This window comes from Salmo salar, chromosome 01, assembly GCF_965601325.2.
Source record: "Salmo salar chromosome 01, fSalSal1, whole genome shotgun sequence".
In the NCBI taxonomy this organism is placed as follows: domain Eukaryota; kingdom Metazoa; phylum Chordata; class Actinopteri; order Salmoniformes; family Salmonidae; genus Salmo; species Salmo salar.
The window spans coordinates 164,042,557-164,059,721 of record NC_138291.1 but is presented as its reverse complement, the minus strand read 5'-3'; the positions used below and the strand labels follow the sequence as shown (position 1 = coordinate 164,059,721).

General features: G+C 42.7%; 1 protein-coding gene across 1 annotated transcript in view; it reads right to left on the bottom strand.

Moving 5' to 3' along the window:
* LOC106568667 (laminin subunit gamma-3) overlaps positions 1–17,165 on the bottom strand; it is a 198,000-nt gene that overhangs the window by 135,009 nt on the left and 45,826 nt on the right. The window contains exons 3-7 of the mRNA XM_014139189.3: positions 15,869–15,999; positions 12,848–13,014; positions 6,792–6,980; positions 6,343–6,460; positions 1,537–1,635 (exon numbers count right to left, since the gene is read on the bottom strand). Coding sequence (XP_013994664.3) covers positions 1,537–1,635; positions 6,343–6,460; positions 6,792–6,980; positions 12,848–13,014; positions 15,869–15,999 — 704 coding nt within the window. The remainder of the gene's footprint in view (positions 1–1,536; positions 1,636–6,342; positions 6,461–6,791; positions 6,981–12,847; positions 13,015–15,868; positions 16,000–17,165) is intronic.

Genomic DNA, 17,165 nt, shown 5'->3' with positions numbered 1-17,165 from the left:
GAACTTGAAGCTTTCCACCTGCTCCACTGTTGTCCCGTCGATGTGGATGGGGGGGGCTCCCTCTGCTGTTTCCTGAAGTTCACGATCAGTACCTTTGTTTTGTTGACATATAATCAAAGGTTATTTTCCTGGCACCACACTCCCAGGGCACTCACCTCCTCCCTGTAGGCTGTCTCGTCATTGTTGGTAATCAGGCTTACTACTGTTGTGTCATCTGAAAACTTGATGATTGAGTTGGAGGCGTGAGTGGCCACGCAGTCATGGGTGAACAGGGAGTACAGGAGGGGGCTGAGCACGCACCTTTGTGGGCCACTGTGTTGAGGATCAGCGAACTGGAGGTGTTGTTTCCTAACTTCACCACCTGGGGGTGGCCCGTCAGGAAGTCCATGAACCAGTTGCACAGGGCGGGGTTCAGACCCAGGGCCCCGAGCTTAATGGTGAGCTTGGAGGGTACTATGGTGTTGAAGGCTGAGCTATAGTCTTTGAACAGCATAAATATTCCTTCTCTCTTACATAAGTATTCCTCTTGTCCAGATGGGATAGGGCAGTGTGCAGTGCGATGTCGATTGCATCGTCTGTGGCGGTAAGCAAATTGACGTGGGTCTAGGGTGTCAGGTAAGGTAGAGGTGATATGATCTTAAACTAGCCTCTCAAAGCACTTCATGACGACAGAAGTGAGTGCTACGCAGCGAGTCATTTAGTTCAGTTACCTTTGCTTTCTTGGGTATCTGTATTGGCTGATGTAAAAAGGGCTTTATACATACATTTGACTGATTGATTGTATTCCCAGTCATGTGAATTCCATAGATTAGGGCCTAATTCAGTCATTTAAATGAACTGATTTCCTTATATGAACTGTAACTAAGTAAAATCTTTTAAATTGTTGCATTTTGTGTTTATATTTTTGTTCAGTATACAGTACCATTTATAATGTTTATAGTACTCTGGAAAAAATGTACTCGTCTGTTAGTTTGAATACCTGTTTTCAATGGGTTACCATGCTGACTCCATTTGGATACAGTTAGTTAAAGAGCGGTGCCAAACAATGTCAAAATATGTTCTGTTGAACAATGGCAGCAGGCGGCATCAAAGATTCATCCTGTACGCCATTGTGCTAACAGTAGGAAGCAGAACAAAGTGTTTCTGTGTCTGCACCGTTGTGATGACTTCTGTTGCAGACAGCGTCTCCCACTCTCGTTTGCGGAAGAATTGAGTGTGAAAAGTCGCTAAATACTTTTAAAACCATAGAAATCTTCAGTGTCAAAACTTCTTAAAGGCAGCATGAAAAGTAGCTGAACGTGTTGCTAGCATCTTTTACCAATAAAAGTTGCTGGAGGGGTTGGAAAACTCGCTAAATATAGCGACAAAGTAACTTAATAGGCAACACTGAAAACGTTCTTGGGAGTCTGTGTCACCGTGGTAACCGGAGGGTAGTATTATGTTATATAAGGTGATGATGCAGTAGCCTATCACGGGTCACCTGTCACATGCCTATTTTTCAATTTTGAAGAGAGAACAGTACAATATAAAAGTCACCTGTCACACGCCTGTCCTTCCACGTTAGCCCTGCAGTGACAGCCACCATCCAGCACAGAGCAGACGCCCACACTGCCCCTACGGTCACAGTCGCACAACCTGAGGAGAGACAATAACAACATCCAGTAAAGGTAAAAGGTTAGCCAGAGGTCAAACTGCTTATGACTGGGGTCATAACATCATGAGACACTTACTGTAGGTTAACACAGAGGTAAGAAAGTCAGAATGTATATTTGTTTGAGTATTTTGTTTTGTCTCTGTTTCACATGTTGTTTCATTGATTAATTACTCTGGCAAGGGTTGTTTAGCCTTTGCTCGCTCTCTTTTCACACACACACACACACACACGCTGAAAACAGCCTGATCACCAGACCGTGATTGGTTAGGTGGGGTCGCAAGCTGTGTCAATCAAAAGCTTTGTTCTATGAAAACATGTTTGATCACCTTCATTGATTGATTGTTTGCCTCCAGAACTGTAACACAGAATCAATATTTTAACAAGGTTGCTATTAAGAATAATTCAATTATCCCATGGGCAGGCTTCTACTCTGCTCTGCTCCACTGGCCTGTGTAATTCACACCTCACTTCAGATCAGCCCACTGGCAGACTGAAGAAGGTGATGGAAGGAGAGAGGGATGGAGGGAGAGAGAGATGGAGGGATGGAGAGGAAGAGGGAGGAGGGAAAAGGAGAGTTTGTGTGTGCTTGTCTGTGTGAGAGTGAAAAACGGAGCAAGCATACCATGCCCACACACCTGTACATGTCTAAGTGTGTTTCTCCATATGCTTATAAGGATCGGCCCCTTTTTTTCCCAATTTTTGCCTAAAATGACATACCCAAATCTTACTGCCTGTAGCTTAGGCCCTGAAGCAAGGATATGCACATTCTTGGTACCATTTGAAAGGAAACACTTTACAGTTTGTGGAAATGGGAAAGGAATGTAGGAGAATATAACACAATATATCTGGTAAAAGATAATACAAAGAAAAAACAACCATTCTTTGTATTTTTTTTGTACCATCATCTTTGAAATGCAAGAGAAAGGCCATAATGTATTATTCCAGCCCAGCTGCAATTTAGATTTTGACAACTAGATGGCAGCAGTGTATGTGCAAAGTTTTAGACTGATCCAATAAACCATTGCATTTCTGTTCAAATTTTGTATCAAGACTGCCCAAATGTGCCTAATTTGTTTATTAATAACTTTTCATGTTCAAAATTGTGCACTCTCCTCAAACAATAGCATGGTATTCTTTCACTGTAATAGCTACTGTAAATGGGACAGTGCAGTTAGATTAACAACAATTTAAGCTTTCTGCCAATATCAGATATGCCTATGTTATGGGAAATTTTCTTGTTACTTACAACCTCATGTTAATTGCATTAGCCTACGTTAGCTCAACCGTCCCTCGGAAGGGACACCAATCCCGAAAAAGTTTTAATTAAGTGTATGCCTATTGTCCTTGAGTGTCTGTATTATAAACCAGTGGAGGTCCTTACATAGCCATTGCTGTGATTCTCTACCTCAGTGTGTTTGTCCTTCCTAGCTCTCCTTTCTTTAGTCTGCAGTGTGAATGATTCAGCTAAACATCGTCCATGCTGTGATATGAAAATTCCCACCACCTTGAGTCGCCAAGGAGCCAATGAGTTTTGATTTGGACATTGATTTCTGCCAAATCCAGAGGTCCAACAGACAGCCAGAGAGGAGGCGTTGGTGGTGCGTCATAGAGGCATTGCAGGAACAACTTGGTGGTAAGAAGGGATAGGAGTAGGTACTGTTTAGTATATCAAGGGGAGAGGTGTAGGTTTTGTTTACTATATTAAGGGGATATGTGTAGGTACTATTTACCTCATAAAGAGGATAGGAGTGGGTAATGTTTACTATATTAAGGGGATAGAAGTGGGTTCTGTTTACTATATTGGGGGATAGGTGTAGGTACTGTTTACTATATTAAAAAGATAGGTGTAGGTACTGTTTACTATATCAAGGGGATAGGTGTAGGTACTATTTATTATATCAAGGGGATAGGAGGAGGAACTGCTTACTACATTAAGGGGATAGGAGTATGTGCTGTTTACTATATCAAGGGCATTGGAGTAGGTACTGTTTACCAAATTAAGGGGATAGGTGTAGATACTGCTTACTATATCAAGGGGACAGGAGTAGGTGCTGTATCCTATATTAAAGGGATAGGTGTAGGTACTGTTTACTATATCAAGATGATAGGTGTATGTACTGTTAACTATATTAAAGGGATATGAGTACGTTCTGTTTACTATATTAAGGGGATAGGAGTAGGTACCATTTACTATATTAAGGGGATAGGTGTAGGTACTGTTTACTATATAAATTGGATAGGATTGTGTATTGTTTACTATACTAAGGCGTTATGAGTAGGTACTGTTTACAATATTAAGGGGATAGGAGTAGGTACCGTTTACTATATGAAGGGGATAGGAGTGGGTAGTGTTTACTATATCAACGGGATAGGAATGGGAACTGTTTACTATATTAAGGGGATAGGAGGAGGTACTGTTTACTATATTAATAATAGGACAGTTGTAGGTACTGTTTACAATATAAAGGGGATAGGTGTAGGTGCTCTTTACTATATCAAGGGGATAGGAGGAGGTACTGTTCACTTTCTCAAGGGGATAGGAGTGGGTACTGTTTACTAAATTAAGGGGACAGGAGTGGGTACTGTTTACTATATCAAGGGGATAGGAGTATGTGCTTTTTACTATATCAAGGGCATTGAAGTAGGTACTGTTTAGTATATTAAGCGGATAGGTGTAGGTACTGTTTACTATATCAAGGGCATTGAAGTAGGTACTGTTTAGTATATTAAGCTGATAGGTGTAGGTACTGTTTACTATATCAAGGGGACAGGAGTAGGTACCGTTTACTATATTAAAGGGATAGGTTTAGGTACTGTTTACTATTTCAAGGTAATAGGTGTAGGTACTGTTTACTACATCAAGGGGATAGGAGTGGAAAATGTTGACTCTATTAAGGAGATAGGAGTGGGTACTGTTTACTATATTAAGGGGATTTGAGTAGGTACTGTTTACTATATTAAGGGGATAGGAGTGGCTACTGTTTACTATATCAACGGTATAGGAGTGGTAAATGTTGACTCTATTAAGAGGACTGGAGTGGGTACTGTTTACTATATTAAGGGGATAGGAGTAGGTACTGTTTACTATATTAAGGGGATAGGAGTAGGTACTGTTGACTATATTAAGGGGATTGGAGTGGGTAGTGTTCACTGTATGAAGGGGATAAGAGTGGGTACTGTTTACTATATTAAAGGGATAGGTGTAGGTACTGCTTACTATATTAAAGGGATAGGTGTAGGTACTGTTTACTATATGAAGGGGATAGGAGTAGGTACTGTTTTCTATATTAAGGGGATAGGAGTGGGTACTGTTTTCTATATCAAGGGAATAGGAGTGGGTACTGTTTACTATTTCAAGTGGATATGATTAGGTACTGTTTACTATATTAAAGGGATAGGTTTCGGTACTGTTTACTATATCAAGGGGATAGGACTAGGTACTGTTTTCTATATTAAGGGGATAGGAGTGGGTACTGTTTTCTATATCAAGGGAATAGGAGTGGGTACTGTTTACTATTTCAAGTGGATATGATTAGGTACTGTTTACTATATTAAAGGGATAGGTTTAGGTACTGTTTACTATATCAAGGGGATAGGACTAGGTACTGTTTTATATATTAAGGGGATAGGAGTGGGTACTGTTTACTATATCAAGGGGATAGGAGTAGGTACTGTTTACTATATTAAGAGGAATGGGTACTGTTTACTATATTGGTGGGATAGGAGTTGGTACTGTTTACTATATACATGGGTTATGAGCAGTTACTGTTTACTGTATTAAAGGGATAGGTGTAGGTGCTGTTTAGTATATCAAGTGGATAGGAGTAGGTACTTTTACTATATTAAGGGGATAGGTGTTGGTACTGTTTACTATATGAAAGTGATAGTAGGAGGTACTGTTTACTATATCAAGGGGATAGGAGTGGGTACTGTTTACTATATTAAGGCGATAGGAGTGGGTATTGTTTACTATATCAAGGGGATAGGTGTTGGTATTATTTACTATATCAAGGGGATAGGTCTATGTACTGTTTACTATATCAAGGGGATAGGTGTAGGTACTGTTTACTGTGTCAAGGGGATAGGAGTAGGTACTGTTCACTATATCATTGGGATAGGTGTAGTTACTGTTTACTATATCAAGTTTATAGTAAGGACATTGCAAATAGCGATATTGGTAATAGATCAGGTAACAGTAGTGATGAATTAGCAACACCAGCAATAGTGGATAGTTGTTGCAAGCTGGATGAAAGTCCACATTTTGGTATTCTGCTCAGCCCTGGTGTACACCTCAACACTACAGAAGTAAATAGGGTCAGGGATAGTGCGTTTCTAATGGCTAGAACCACTGCAGCATGACAAAATAAATCAATAAACACAAACTAGAATTGGATTGCTGCTCTACTCTACACCAGAGGTTCAAGGAAAGTTAAGATGTGCTTCTAAAATAACATGTCTGCATGTTGAAATTAAATATGAACACACACCCCACATAGGGTTGCATTCAGGAGTGCAATGTACAGACCCGGCAGATAGTTCCACATTATTGTGGCCTACTGAACATGGTCGTAGATTAGACGCATACAGACAGAAAAAATAGGCTTTAAAAAAAACTGCATTGTTCTGTTACTCTCCCTCTGTCTTCAAAGTGTTTGTTTATTTTTCTGTGTACGTGTGTGTGTGTGTACCTGCAGCCGCCAGGGCTGAGGGAGTGGAAACCAGGTTGACAGGTGTCACACTTCTCCCCTGTCACACTGGGTCTGCACTCACACTTCCCCTCCACACCACACTGCAAACTCACAGAACCTGGGAGAGAGGAGGGAGGGAGGGAGGGAGGGAGAAAGAGAGAGAGAGAATGAGAGAGAGAGTGGGAGGGAGAGAGGGGGGAGAATGACAGGGTGAGAGAGTGAGTGAGTGAGATACAGAGAGATAGTTAGGGATGGAGAGAGAGAGAGAGAGAGACATGGATGGATGGATGGATGGATGGATGGATGGATGGATGGATGGATGGATGGATGGATGGATGGATGGATGGATGGATGGATGGATGGATGGATGGATGGATGGATAGATAGATAGATAGTTAGTTCATGTTTATGATGCCTTAATATGAAGCAGTCTAAAATACATGGTTTACCCATGGTGTTACAGTCACAGGGGCTGCAGGGGTCCTGTGGTGACCGTCGGTAGTGGTTCTCTCTACAGCGTTCACAATGCGGTCCATCAGTCTGGTCCCTACAGTCCACACAGCGCCCCCCACTGGCTGTGCTGCGATACTGCTCCGCATCGAACACACACACATCCGCTCGCCCACTACAGTTACACTCTGAGGAGAGAGAGAGAGAAGGAGAGAGAGACAGGGGGGATAGCGAGAGGAAGAGAAGGTGGGTGGGTGGTATGGAAGGGAGGGAGGGAGAGTGAGAGGTAAATAAGAAAGAGAGGGGAAAGGATGAGCAAAAAGAGAGGGAGGGGAGAGAGAGAGGGAGGAGATGAGGGAAGGGAAATGGCGAGAGAGGCAGAGTGAGATGGGGAGGAAAGGTGAGAGAGAATGGATGGGGTTACTGTATGTTTATGAGAGATTATGCGTGTGGGATTGGATCCTAATGTACAGGTACATTTCTAATCCCATTTCACATGGGCCTAATGATCAGCCAATCACTTAGTCAGGGGCCACCGTGATAACGCTAATAAGTGTTTGTACAAGAGACGATTACTCAGTCGATAACCTCCAATCACAGGGCTTGGTAGAGTACTCTGCATTTCCTCTCCACTGCAGTATTCTGCTGTCTCTCTGTCTGGCTACATGAGGTTCAGGATTCTAGAAAATATCCTATTTTATTACACATCAAATTTTCTGTTAAGTTTGCAATAACTATATGATTATTCCTCCCTGATTGAAGAGAAGAGAGGTTCCGTTCTAGTTGAATTTTGCTCTACAGAGTAGGAAGTGAGTGTATTTGCTATTAGTGTATAGAGATTAGGCATATATTAACGAGACTCTATCTAGAGATAGGCCCCAGAGCCACAGAAAGATCATCAAGGTCTAAACCAGTGCTGCATAGTTACAGTCCATCCATGCCTTACATGTGTCATTCTCAGTTTATTGGATTTGGGAGCATACAGGTGGGCCTACACAGTAAGATATGAAAGTCTGATTTGTAAACCACTGGATATGATTCTGCTAATGACTAAAATGTGAAAAACATAAGACATAATAAAACACCTACTACAGTCAATTACTTTATTTACATGTGTTGATTTTTGCTTATAGTAGCTGTAGCAGACGTGAAGATATGAGGTATAAAAAGGCCTTGGGGTGTATATGAAACAAGTTGTCATGGAGAAGAACATTCTTCACCAGGCACCATAGTCTTATTTTCATTCTATATATTAACATTTGATTCCTAAAAAAGAAACAATATGAACTTAAACCAACAGTTTGTGAACATTCTTTTGAAAACGTTCTGGAAATGTGTAATTTTGAAGCAATGGAGGTCACTCTGGGAACGAGTCAATCAACTGCAGCATAATAGTCTACTATAGCAGAGGCCATCGAAAAACAGGGGAAAATGTAATCAATATCCCATTGCCTAATAGCAGAATTAAGATGGACCTGCTTAGTCAATTATATAGGTATCTGATTCTAGAAATACAAATAAATCTCTATTTTGAACATCCACATATGCGACAGCCCACTGGGCACAGAAGTCAACTCAACGTCTATTCCACGTTGGTCCAACGTCGATTCAACTAGTGTGTGCCCAGTGGGAGGCCTATATGATCAACGGCTTACACTTCACATTTGCAACATTGACCATGTAATTGGTGGCCATAGACATAACCTTACCTAACCTTCTTGGTTGGATAATAATCACCGTTGAAAACTTCATCTTAAGCTCATTTAGGCCTACTGGAACATGGCATCCAGCCAAAGGTATGCTACCTCTTTTAAACTACTTTATTGATGTATTTAAGTGACTGTAGCATTTCTGAACATTGTCTGAACGTAGCCGGATGTGACCATAATACAGTAGGTAGCTTAGTAGTAGCTAAAGTAGCCTAGCATAGTTGGAAGTTGGATGTGGTGCTGAAATGTGGAGACGAAGAAGCTCAAGTCTATTCCGAGTGGTGTCCGGCCCATCAATGAGGAGAATGACGTATTTGATTTCCATGTCCACCAGCTTTGCACAGTTTCTGTAATCAACATATCTGCATCTAGCTATTCATTACAGTAGCTAGCTAGGCTAGTGAGTGCTTTGTTAATTTTATTAGAAGTAGCATACATTTTGAGAGGTGGAAAATGTACGCACCTACAACCTCAGTGGTCCCGTGGGCTGCCATCTCCCCCCCCTCTCTCTCTCTCTCTCTCTCTCTCTCTCTCTCTCTCTCTCTCTCACTCTCTCTCTTTATCTCTCTCTATCTCTCTTTCTTCCTGCCTTGTTCATGCACTGCGCTGTCCCTCCAATAATGGCCTGAATGACAGGCTAGTCTGAGGAGTTTTCTAGGCAGAGACCATGGCGTGTTTTCGAAGGAGAGACCGTGGCAGCTGCCATTCACAGCTTATGAGTGTACACTCCCAGTCAGTAGCCTTTTGGACATATGGGTACTGGGTAGGCTACTTGATTGGCATTGAGTTGAACAGCTAACTGGTTGTTTGTTGAATGAACATCCCCTAATCAATCCATCCCTGCGTCTCATATTTTACATTAAAAAAGGACTTATTATTATGATATTACAGCTGTTATGATCTGCACATGTCAGTGATAAATAGCCAGTCCTATACTTTGCAAAGCACCTTGTCATCTATTTATCACTCTATGGACATGGACATCTGTAAATGAAACGTGGTGACATGTCATTTGACTACTGGGCTGTTGTGTCAGAACATTTTGTTGCAAAATTATTTCATAGGATAGCCTAGCTACATGATCTAAAATGCTGACCATTGATTACTATGCCAAGAATTCAGCGAGTGGTTCCCCCAATGATGTCACAGCGCAATTGATGGAAATCCATCAATAGTGTGATTTCTTAAATGGGGGGAAATTAGATTACTGTTGGTTGTGAATAGGCTACTGGCTGGATGTTGAGTTGTTTTGTAAAAGCTGTTTTCCCCGTTAAAATTGTTCATATATACCCTTTAAAGATGATCATGAGTGATAATGTGTCTGACTGCAAATAGATTGAATCTGCCTGAGTAATTACACATGTATTCAAGGCAGGTATCTCAGGTGCACTTAGTAAAATGGCTTCCTAACTAGGAAGTAGATAGTAAGCTAAATTAGACACTTATGTCTGCTAAGTAACTTAGTAATAACCAGAAGGATGTTGCGACAACATAAATATAAACAACTGTGCGTGCCTATGTGTCTGTGTGTACTTTGCTCAACTCTCTTCCCCTCCACCCCTCTCTCTCTTTATCTCTCTCTCTCTGTCTCTCTCTCTCTCTTTCTCTCTGTCTCTCTCATTCTCTCTCTCTCTCTGTCTCTCTCTCTCTCGGCAGAGAAAAGACACCCGTTGTCAATTAAAGTGTGTGTGTTCTGACAACTAGGGGCATATGGTACTGGTTCCAGACACATGCCATACACGGCAGAGAAGAGAGAGACAGAGCTTGGCCCGGTAAGCTGCGGCAAAATGAGTTTCTATCTCGCTGAATATGGAGGGTGAACGTTATAATACACAGAGCATTCACTTTTACTCTCTAGTTCTTTCACATTCAGTGCTTATTTTCTTCTATGTATTTAATAATATATTCATTTTTTCCTTTACAGTACAGTGCAGCTGCATGGGGCAGTCTATTTAAAAAAGCCATCTGTTTGGTACAGAGACTCAGGCTTCCTCCCAAATTGCACCCTATTCCCTACATAGTGCAATACATTTGACCATAGCTCTATGTGCCCTGGTCAAAGGTAGTACACTATATAGGGAACAGGGTGCTATTTAGAACACAGGATGAGTGTAATTAAAACAAGCTTGTTGCTTAATAGAATCAAACATAAAAACAATTAACGAGGCCTCTCCTTTATGGGTTTATCAGTCCAACCAATTACAATTCCTCCTCAGCAGTGTTCAAAAGAACCATTCACCACTCAGTGCACAGCGCGATAAGCCTGAACCGCGCTGATATTCGCACTCACGCTAATTTATACACACACACACACACACACACACACAGGCATGTACACATGTACATATATACACACATGCGCACACACACACATACTGTAACGGTCGTCGTACGGAGTAGACCAAGGCGCAGCGGGTTGAGTGCTCATTTTAACTTTTATTGAACACTTAACGAAACAAAACAAGAAAACGAATGAACGCACAGTATTGCAGGCTACACACACAGCTATGCAAAAACAACTTCCCACAAATCACAGGTGAAAAAAGGGCTACCTAAGTATGACTCCCAATCAGCAACAACGATATACCTGTTTGAGAGCCATACCAGGCCAACAAAGAAATACACAACATAGAAAAACCATAGAAATACATAGAACAATACCCAATAACCCCGGAACACATAAAACAAACACCCCTCTTACATAAATACATATCCCAACAAACCCCGAACCACATAAAACAAACACCCTCTGCCACGTCCTGACCAAACTACAATGACAAATAACCCCTTATACTGGTCAGGACGTGACACATACAGCAGCAGGTTGATGTTTATTGTCATGAATCTTGACCTGGAGGCGGAAGGGAGCGATTTCCGCTAGATGAGCCAGCTGCAAAAATTGTATATATTGTAAAAATGGATGAAAACAAAAATGTAAGGTTAGGGTTAGCAGTTTGGGTAAGGTTAAGTTAAGGTGGGGATTATGGTTAGAGCTGCCTCCAGAACAAAATTCATGACAATAAATGTCAACCTATACACACACACACACACACACACACACACACACACACACACACACACACACACACACACACACACACACACACACACACACACACACACACACACACACATACACACAAGGACTCTTACAGTACACATGTGCAGGTGGAATTCATCTACATTATGCTACACCAACACCTACATTTACATATGATAAGGTCAATATCATTACAGTAGGTATGCTTTGTAAATACAGTGTTATGGGGTTACTGTACATCAATGTTCAGCTGTCCTCCCTCCAACTCTCATGTAGCCTACTCAGAGGGTTCAGTTGTCCTCCCTTCAACTCTCCCATAATTTACTCTTATGGTTCAGCTGTCCTCCCTCCAACTCCCTATAGCCTACTCCTAGGGTTCAGCTGTATTCCCTCCAACTCTCCTATAGCCTACTCAGAGGGTTCAGCTGTCCTCCCTCCAACTCTCCTATAGCCTACTCCCAGCCTTCAGCTGACCTCCCTCCAACTCTCCTATAGCCTCCTCCTAGGGTTCAGATGTCCTCCATCCAACTCTCTTGTAGCCTACTCCCAGCCTTCAGCTGACCTCCCTCCAACTCTCCTATAGCCTACTCCTAGGGTTCAGCTGTCCTCTCTCCAACTCTCCTATAGTCTACTCCTAGGGTTCAGCTGTATTCCCTCCAACTCTCCTATAGCCTACTCCAAGGGTTCAGCTGTCCTCCCTCCAACCCCCCTATAGCCTACTCCTAGGGTTCAGCTGACCTCCCTCCAATTCTTCTATAGTCTACTCCTAGGGTTCAGCTGTATTCCCTCCAACTCTCTTGTAGCCTACTCCAAGGGTTCAGCTGTCCTCCCTCCAACTCTCCTATAGCCTACTCAGAGGGTTCAGCTGTCCTCCCTCCAACTCTACTATAGCCTACTCCCAGCCTTCAGCTGACCTCCCTCCAACTCTCCTATAGCCTCCTCCTAGGGTTCAGATGTCCTCCATCCAAATCTCTTGTAGCCTACTCCTAGGGTTCAGCTGTCCTCCCTCCAACTCTCCCATAACCTACTTCTAGGGTTCAGCTGTCCTCCCTCCAACTCTCCCATAACCTACTTCTAGGGTTCAGCTGTACTCCCTCCAACTCTCCCATAACCTACTCCTAGGGTTCAGCTGTCCTCCCTCCAACTCTTCTATAACCTTCTCCCAGGGTTCTTTGAACAAATCCCTGGGTACTCACTCATACTTTATGTACTCCTAAAGGAACTTGGCTCCAATACTCACTCATACACTACACCAACTATACATTTCCCCAGGGGTGACTGAACTAAACCAAACTCCAATACTCACTCATACACTGGTTGGCAGAGTCTCCGGTGGCCCTGGCCCAAGGCCTATCCTGGTAGAATGGGTGACACCTCTGGCAGTCCACCCCGACAGTGTGATGCTGGCAGTCACACACCAGAGCCCCCTGCTCGTCCAACACACACTCACTGCCATGGCCGTTACACTTACACCTGGCGGATAAAGATGGAGAGGTGTGTGTGTACCCAGACACACATTTACAGACACAAACTTATATGCACTGAGCGCACACAAACACACACACACACACACATAGAAGGAAATTAACAGAGAACAGAGAATAGGACAGAACAGAGGAGATGTAAAGTGAGAAAGTATTTTCACTGTGACTTTTCACCTCCCATTACCTATCAGTGGCAGATACAGTACATCGCCTTGGATAACGTGGGTTTTTATCCCCTTCAGTGAATACTGTTCTGCTCATCTCCCCTGTGTGTCCAACTCTCGTCTGCACAAGATGTCCCTGAGCATAAACAACTTCAACTACCAGTCACTGTGTGTGTGTGTGTGTGTGTGTGTGTGTGTGTGTGTGTGTGTGTGTGTGTGTGTGTGTGTGTGTGTGTGTGTGTGTGTGTGTGTGTGTGTGTGTGTGTGTGTGTGTGTGTGTGTGTGTGTGTGTGTGTGTGTGTGTGTGAGAGTTATTGTGCTATATATCAAGTTATACATATCCTTTCCAACCAGTCGAGAAAATACAATTTCCTATGTCTAGAAGTCATTTAATGATCAAGGATGTTTGGCCAATAGCTGTTAGCTGAGGCCCTATCTTTACTGTGACACCGTGAGGATGACAGTGTCTTATTCTCCTTGTTGTGTTGACTCTGTATAGTGCCTGCCTGCATCCCAACTGACACCCTCTTCCCTATATAGTGCATTACTTTTGACTAGAGCTCTTTGGGCCCTGGTAAAAAGTACTGCATGAAATAGGGTGCCATTTGGGGAGCATCCTCTGTCATTGGTTCTGCAGAGGGACTTTCTGTGAGGGAAGAGGGGGGCTTATCATCGCCTGTCCCTGTCAGATTTAACCAGCTGTCCCAGATCCAGACTCTTTATGCTAACGGCTCCCAATCAGTTATTTCTGTTTCTGTTGTTGTTGTTGTGACAAGGAAGTTGTTAGTAAGAAAGTGAAAATTGCCCCCAACCACCAACTGATGTCTCTAGTAGTAAACTCTGAGGTAATCTTGACAACCACAATAATGAATATGGCACAGAGAATAGCTCATATAGCAGCTTAGTAGTCCGTCAGTTTTGGACCATTTCTTTTTACTATTTTGAGTTACCGTAAATTCCGGACTATAAGCCGCAACTTTTTGCCCAGGCTTTGAACCTCGCGGCTTAAACAATGACATGGCTAATATATGGATTTTTCCCGCTTTCAATTTTTTTCTCTCGAAAAAACACATTCTGTGACGTGCTCAGTTTTTTGCCGGCATGAAGCTTTCATTAGACCAATGAAATTGCCGAACGGGTTAAGGTCAAACAACTTTTTAGTTTACTGTTTAGATAAAATCGCGCACTCTCAAACTTCCCATCATTCTGATTACGGTAGTCATTTTGTCACCCTCATCATGGCAAAGACACGGAGAAATGCATATGATGCAGCTTTCAAGTTGAAGGCGATTGATCTGGCTGTTGGAAAAGGAAATAGAGCTGCTGCACGGGAGCTTGGTCTTAATGAGTCGATGATAAGACATTGGAAACAGCAGCGTGAGGAATTGACTCAGTGCAAAAAGACAACTAAAGCTTACTGCTAATTATTATATTTTTGTTACAAGCCGTGTTTCATTAAAGCCTATTTATTTTTGTTACAAGCCGTGTTTCGTTAAAGCCTATTTATTTTTGTTACAAGCCGTGTTTCGTTAAAGCCTATGTAAAGTTAATTTGTTTCAATGTACCGGTAGGCACCTGCGGCTTATAGACATGTGCGGCTTATTTATGTTCAAAATAATATTTGTTTTTATATTCAGTGGGCGCGGCTTATATTCAGGTGCGCTTAATAGTCCGGAAATTACGGTACTATACTCCACTAGCTGACCATTTAATCCAACACATTGACATACCCTGACACTAATTGTGTCCATTCATAACAATCAGTGTGCGAATTGACCAAGTGACAAGTGCTAGCACTGCTATGGCCAATCCAACAAGCTAGGCTGACTACGCAAGCCCAACAAGTTGTCAGCTTGCCCTCCTTCATTCCCTCAGGTGTCATGGTGACATTGTTGGGTCATTTGTCAGACTGTCACCCCTCGCTTTGATCATAAACACTTATGACAGGTGTCAGATCCTGTTGAAGCAGTGGGTGAAGGCTTCATCTCAACTACTTAATAAGGTTCATGTTATTGTGCCGTGCCCATGGACATCCTGTCTGTGCTGCCCGCCTCCTGTTGTCCCTTCTCGTTAATGTGAGGAATAAGCCCAAGGACCAGCAGACCTGTGTTTAAATATTATTTGAAATCTTTCAAATACATGGAGTGTTTTCTCTGGTCTACCCGGAGTGCCAGATGCACCGGGTTTGACGTTTTTGAATGATTTCAAATAGAATTTGAACCCAGGTATGAGGACAAGAGACAGAGCAGGGACAATGATGGAAAAGACATGGGGACAGAGGAGGATGATGTGGCTCTGTTCTTTTTAGTGGGGGAACTTGGTAGGCGGAGGGAGGGAGTGTGTTCTATCTATTAGCCTTACAATCTACTGTCCAGGACCATAGAGGGCTTGTGTTGAGTTAGACTATTTGTTATGTAAAAAGGATACAGAGAGGGACGAAATGTGGAGAAGCATTTTATTATCTGTTTTAATATCTATTTTATTATCTATCAAATGGGGCACTATAACGAGCTGGGTTGTTGTTTCATAGTCGAGTCTGTCTGAGAAATGAGCAAAGACAAAGATAAATCAAAGCAAACAGGCTCTCCCTCTCTTCTTCTCTCCCTCTCTTCTTCGCTCCCTCTCTTGTTCTCTCCCTTTTTCTCTCCCTCTCTCTCTTAGACGTCAGGTGTGTGTTACCTGGCGCCTACGGAGAAATCGGAGATGGCGTAGAAGTAGGATCGCAGCACCTTGGCGTCCTTGAAGAACTCATCTCCGAATGTGTTGAGCCTGTCCAGAGAGATGAGCAGGTCAGTGGCTGTCACCCACTCCTAAAGGATGAGACAGAGACAAGGAGAGGGGGATGAGGAGGAGGGGATGGAGGGATGGTGGCTGTCAGCTACTCCTACAGAGTGGGACCGAGAGGAGAGGGACATGGGGGGGAAGGGTTAGAGCGGTTGGAGGGAAGTAATGGGTTGAGATGGAGAACAAAAGCAAAGGTAAAGACAGATTCAGGCTCGGTCAGAAGGTGGAGGAAGAACAGGATGGGAGAGAAAGGGGGGAGAGAGAGAAAGATAGAAAGCAAATGGGAGTCAAGAGAAAGAGGGGAAGAGCAGGGTGTGGCTCTGAAAGAGATATAATAGAAGAACAAGTAATAAGAAAAGGGGGATAAATAGAGAGGAAATGAGCAGAAGAGATAAAGAGATGATATAAGCTAGAGAGGAGACTTGGTACAGGGTTCCCAGACTCTTTCATTATAATGGATAAGGTTTTAGCAGCACACAGATATGATGACAGCTACAGTATATAAGGCTGCATGCACCATGGAGGGGCTGAATTGGAACAGTTAAATAGAATAGAATGTGAGAGGTGGAGACGAAGCGAGGGAGGGGAGAGGAAAGAAAGAAGGAAAGACAAACAGCAGGATTAAGGTAAACAGAAGAGAGAAATAGGGGGAGGAAGATAAAACAGGGTCAGTTGAGGAGAGAACAAAAGGAGAAAAGATGGAATAAGGGAATATTTCTCTCCTCACAACTTTAAAACAAATAGATTACAGAAACGTTGTGTCTTTCACTTGGCTGGTTGGGGACTCTGTGGACTGTACGGCATCCCGAAAAAGCCTGTTTTAATCCTGTGTTGTGTTTTCTGTACACTCTCCCCTGAGTGGTGTTTGATGTAGGAGAGTAGGGGAATGAGAGGAACGGGAAGGAGAGTGGAGAGGATAGGCCTCAGACGAACAACATGTGGAACAGTTGGGTGCATGTACTGTACGCCTGCCTCAAGATCTACTGGCTAGCATGCCGTACCAAGGACTAGGGGAATTGGGTAACACCATGTATGATGTTGATTCTTATTTCATATAGTTAGCCTGTAAGACTACATATATGAGAACATGTGACAACTCGACTTCAAGAAAAAGAAAAGCAGGGGATTTTTCTCTATAGCAAGATGGAAACATAGTGAAGACTAATTAAGTCTACAATATTGTTTTCAAACA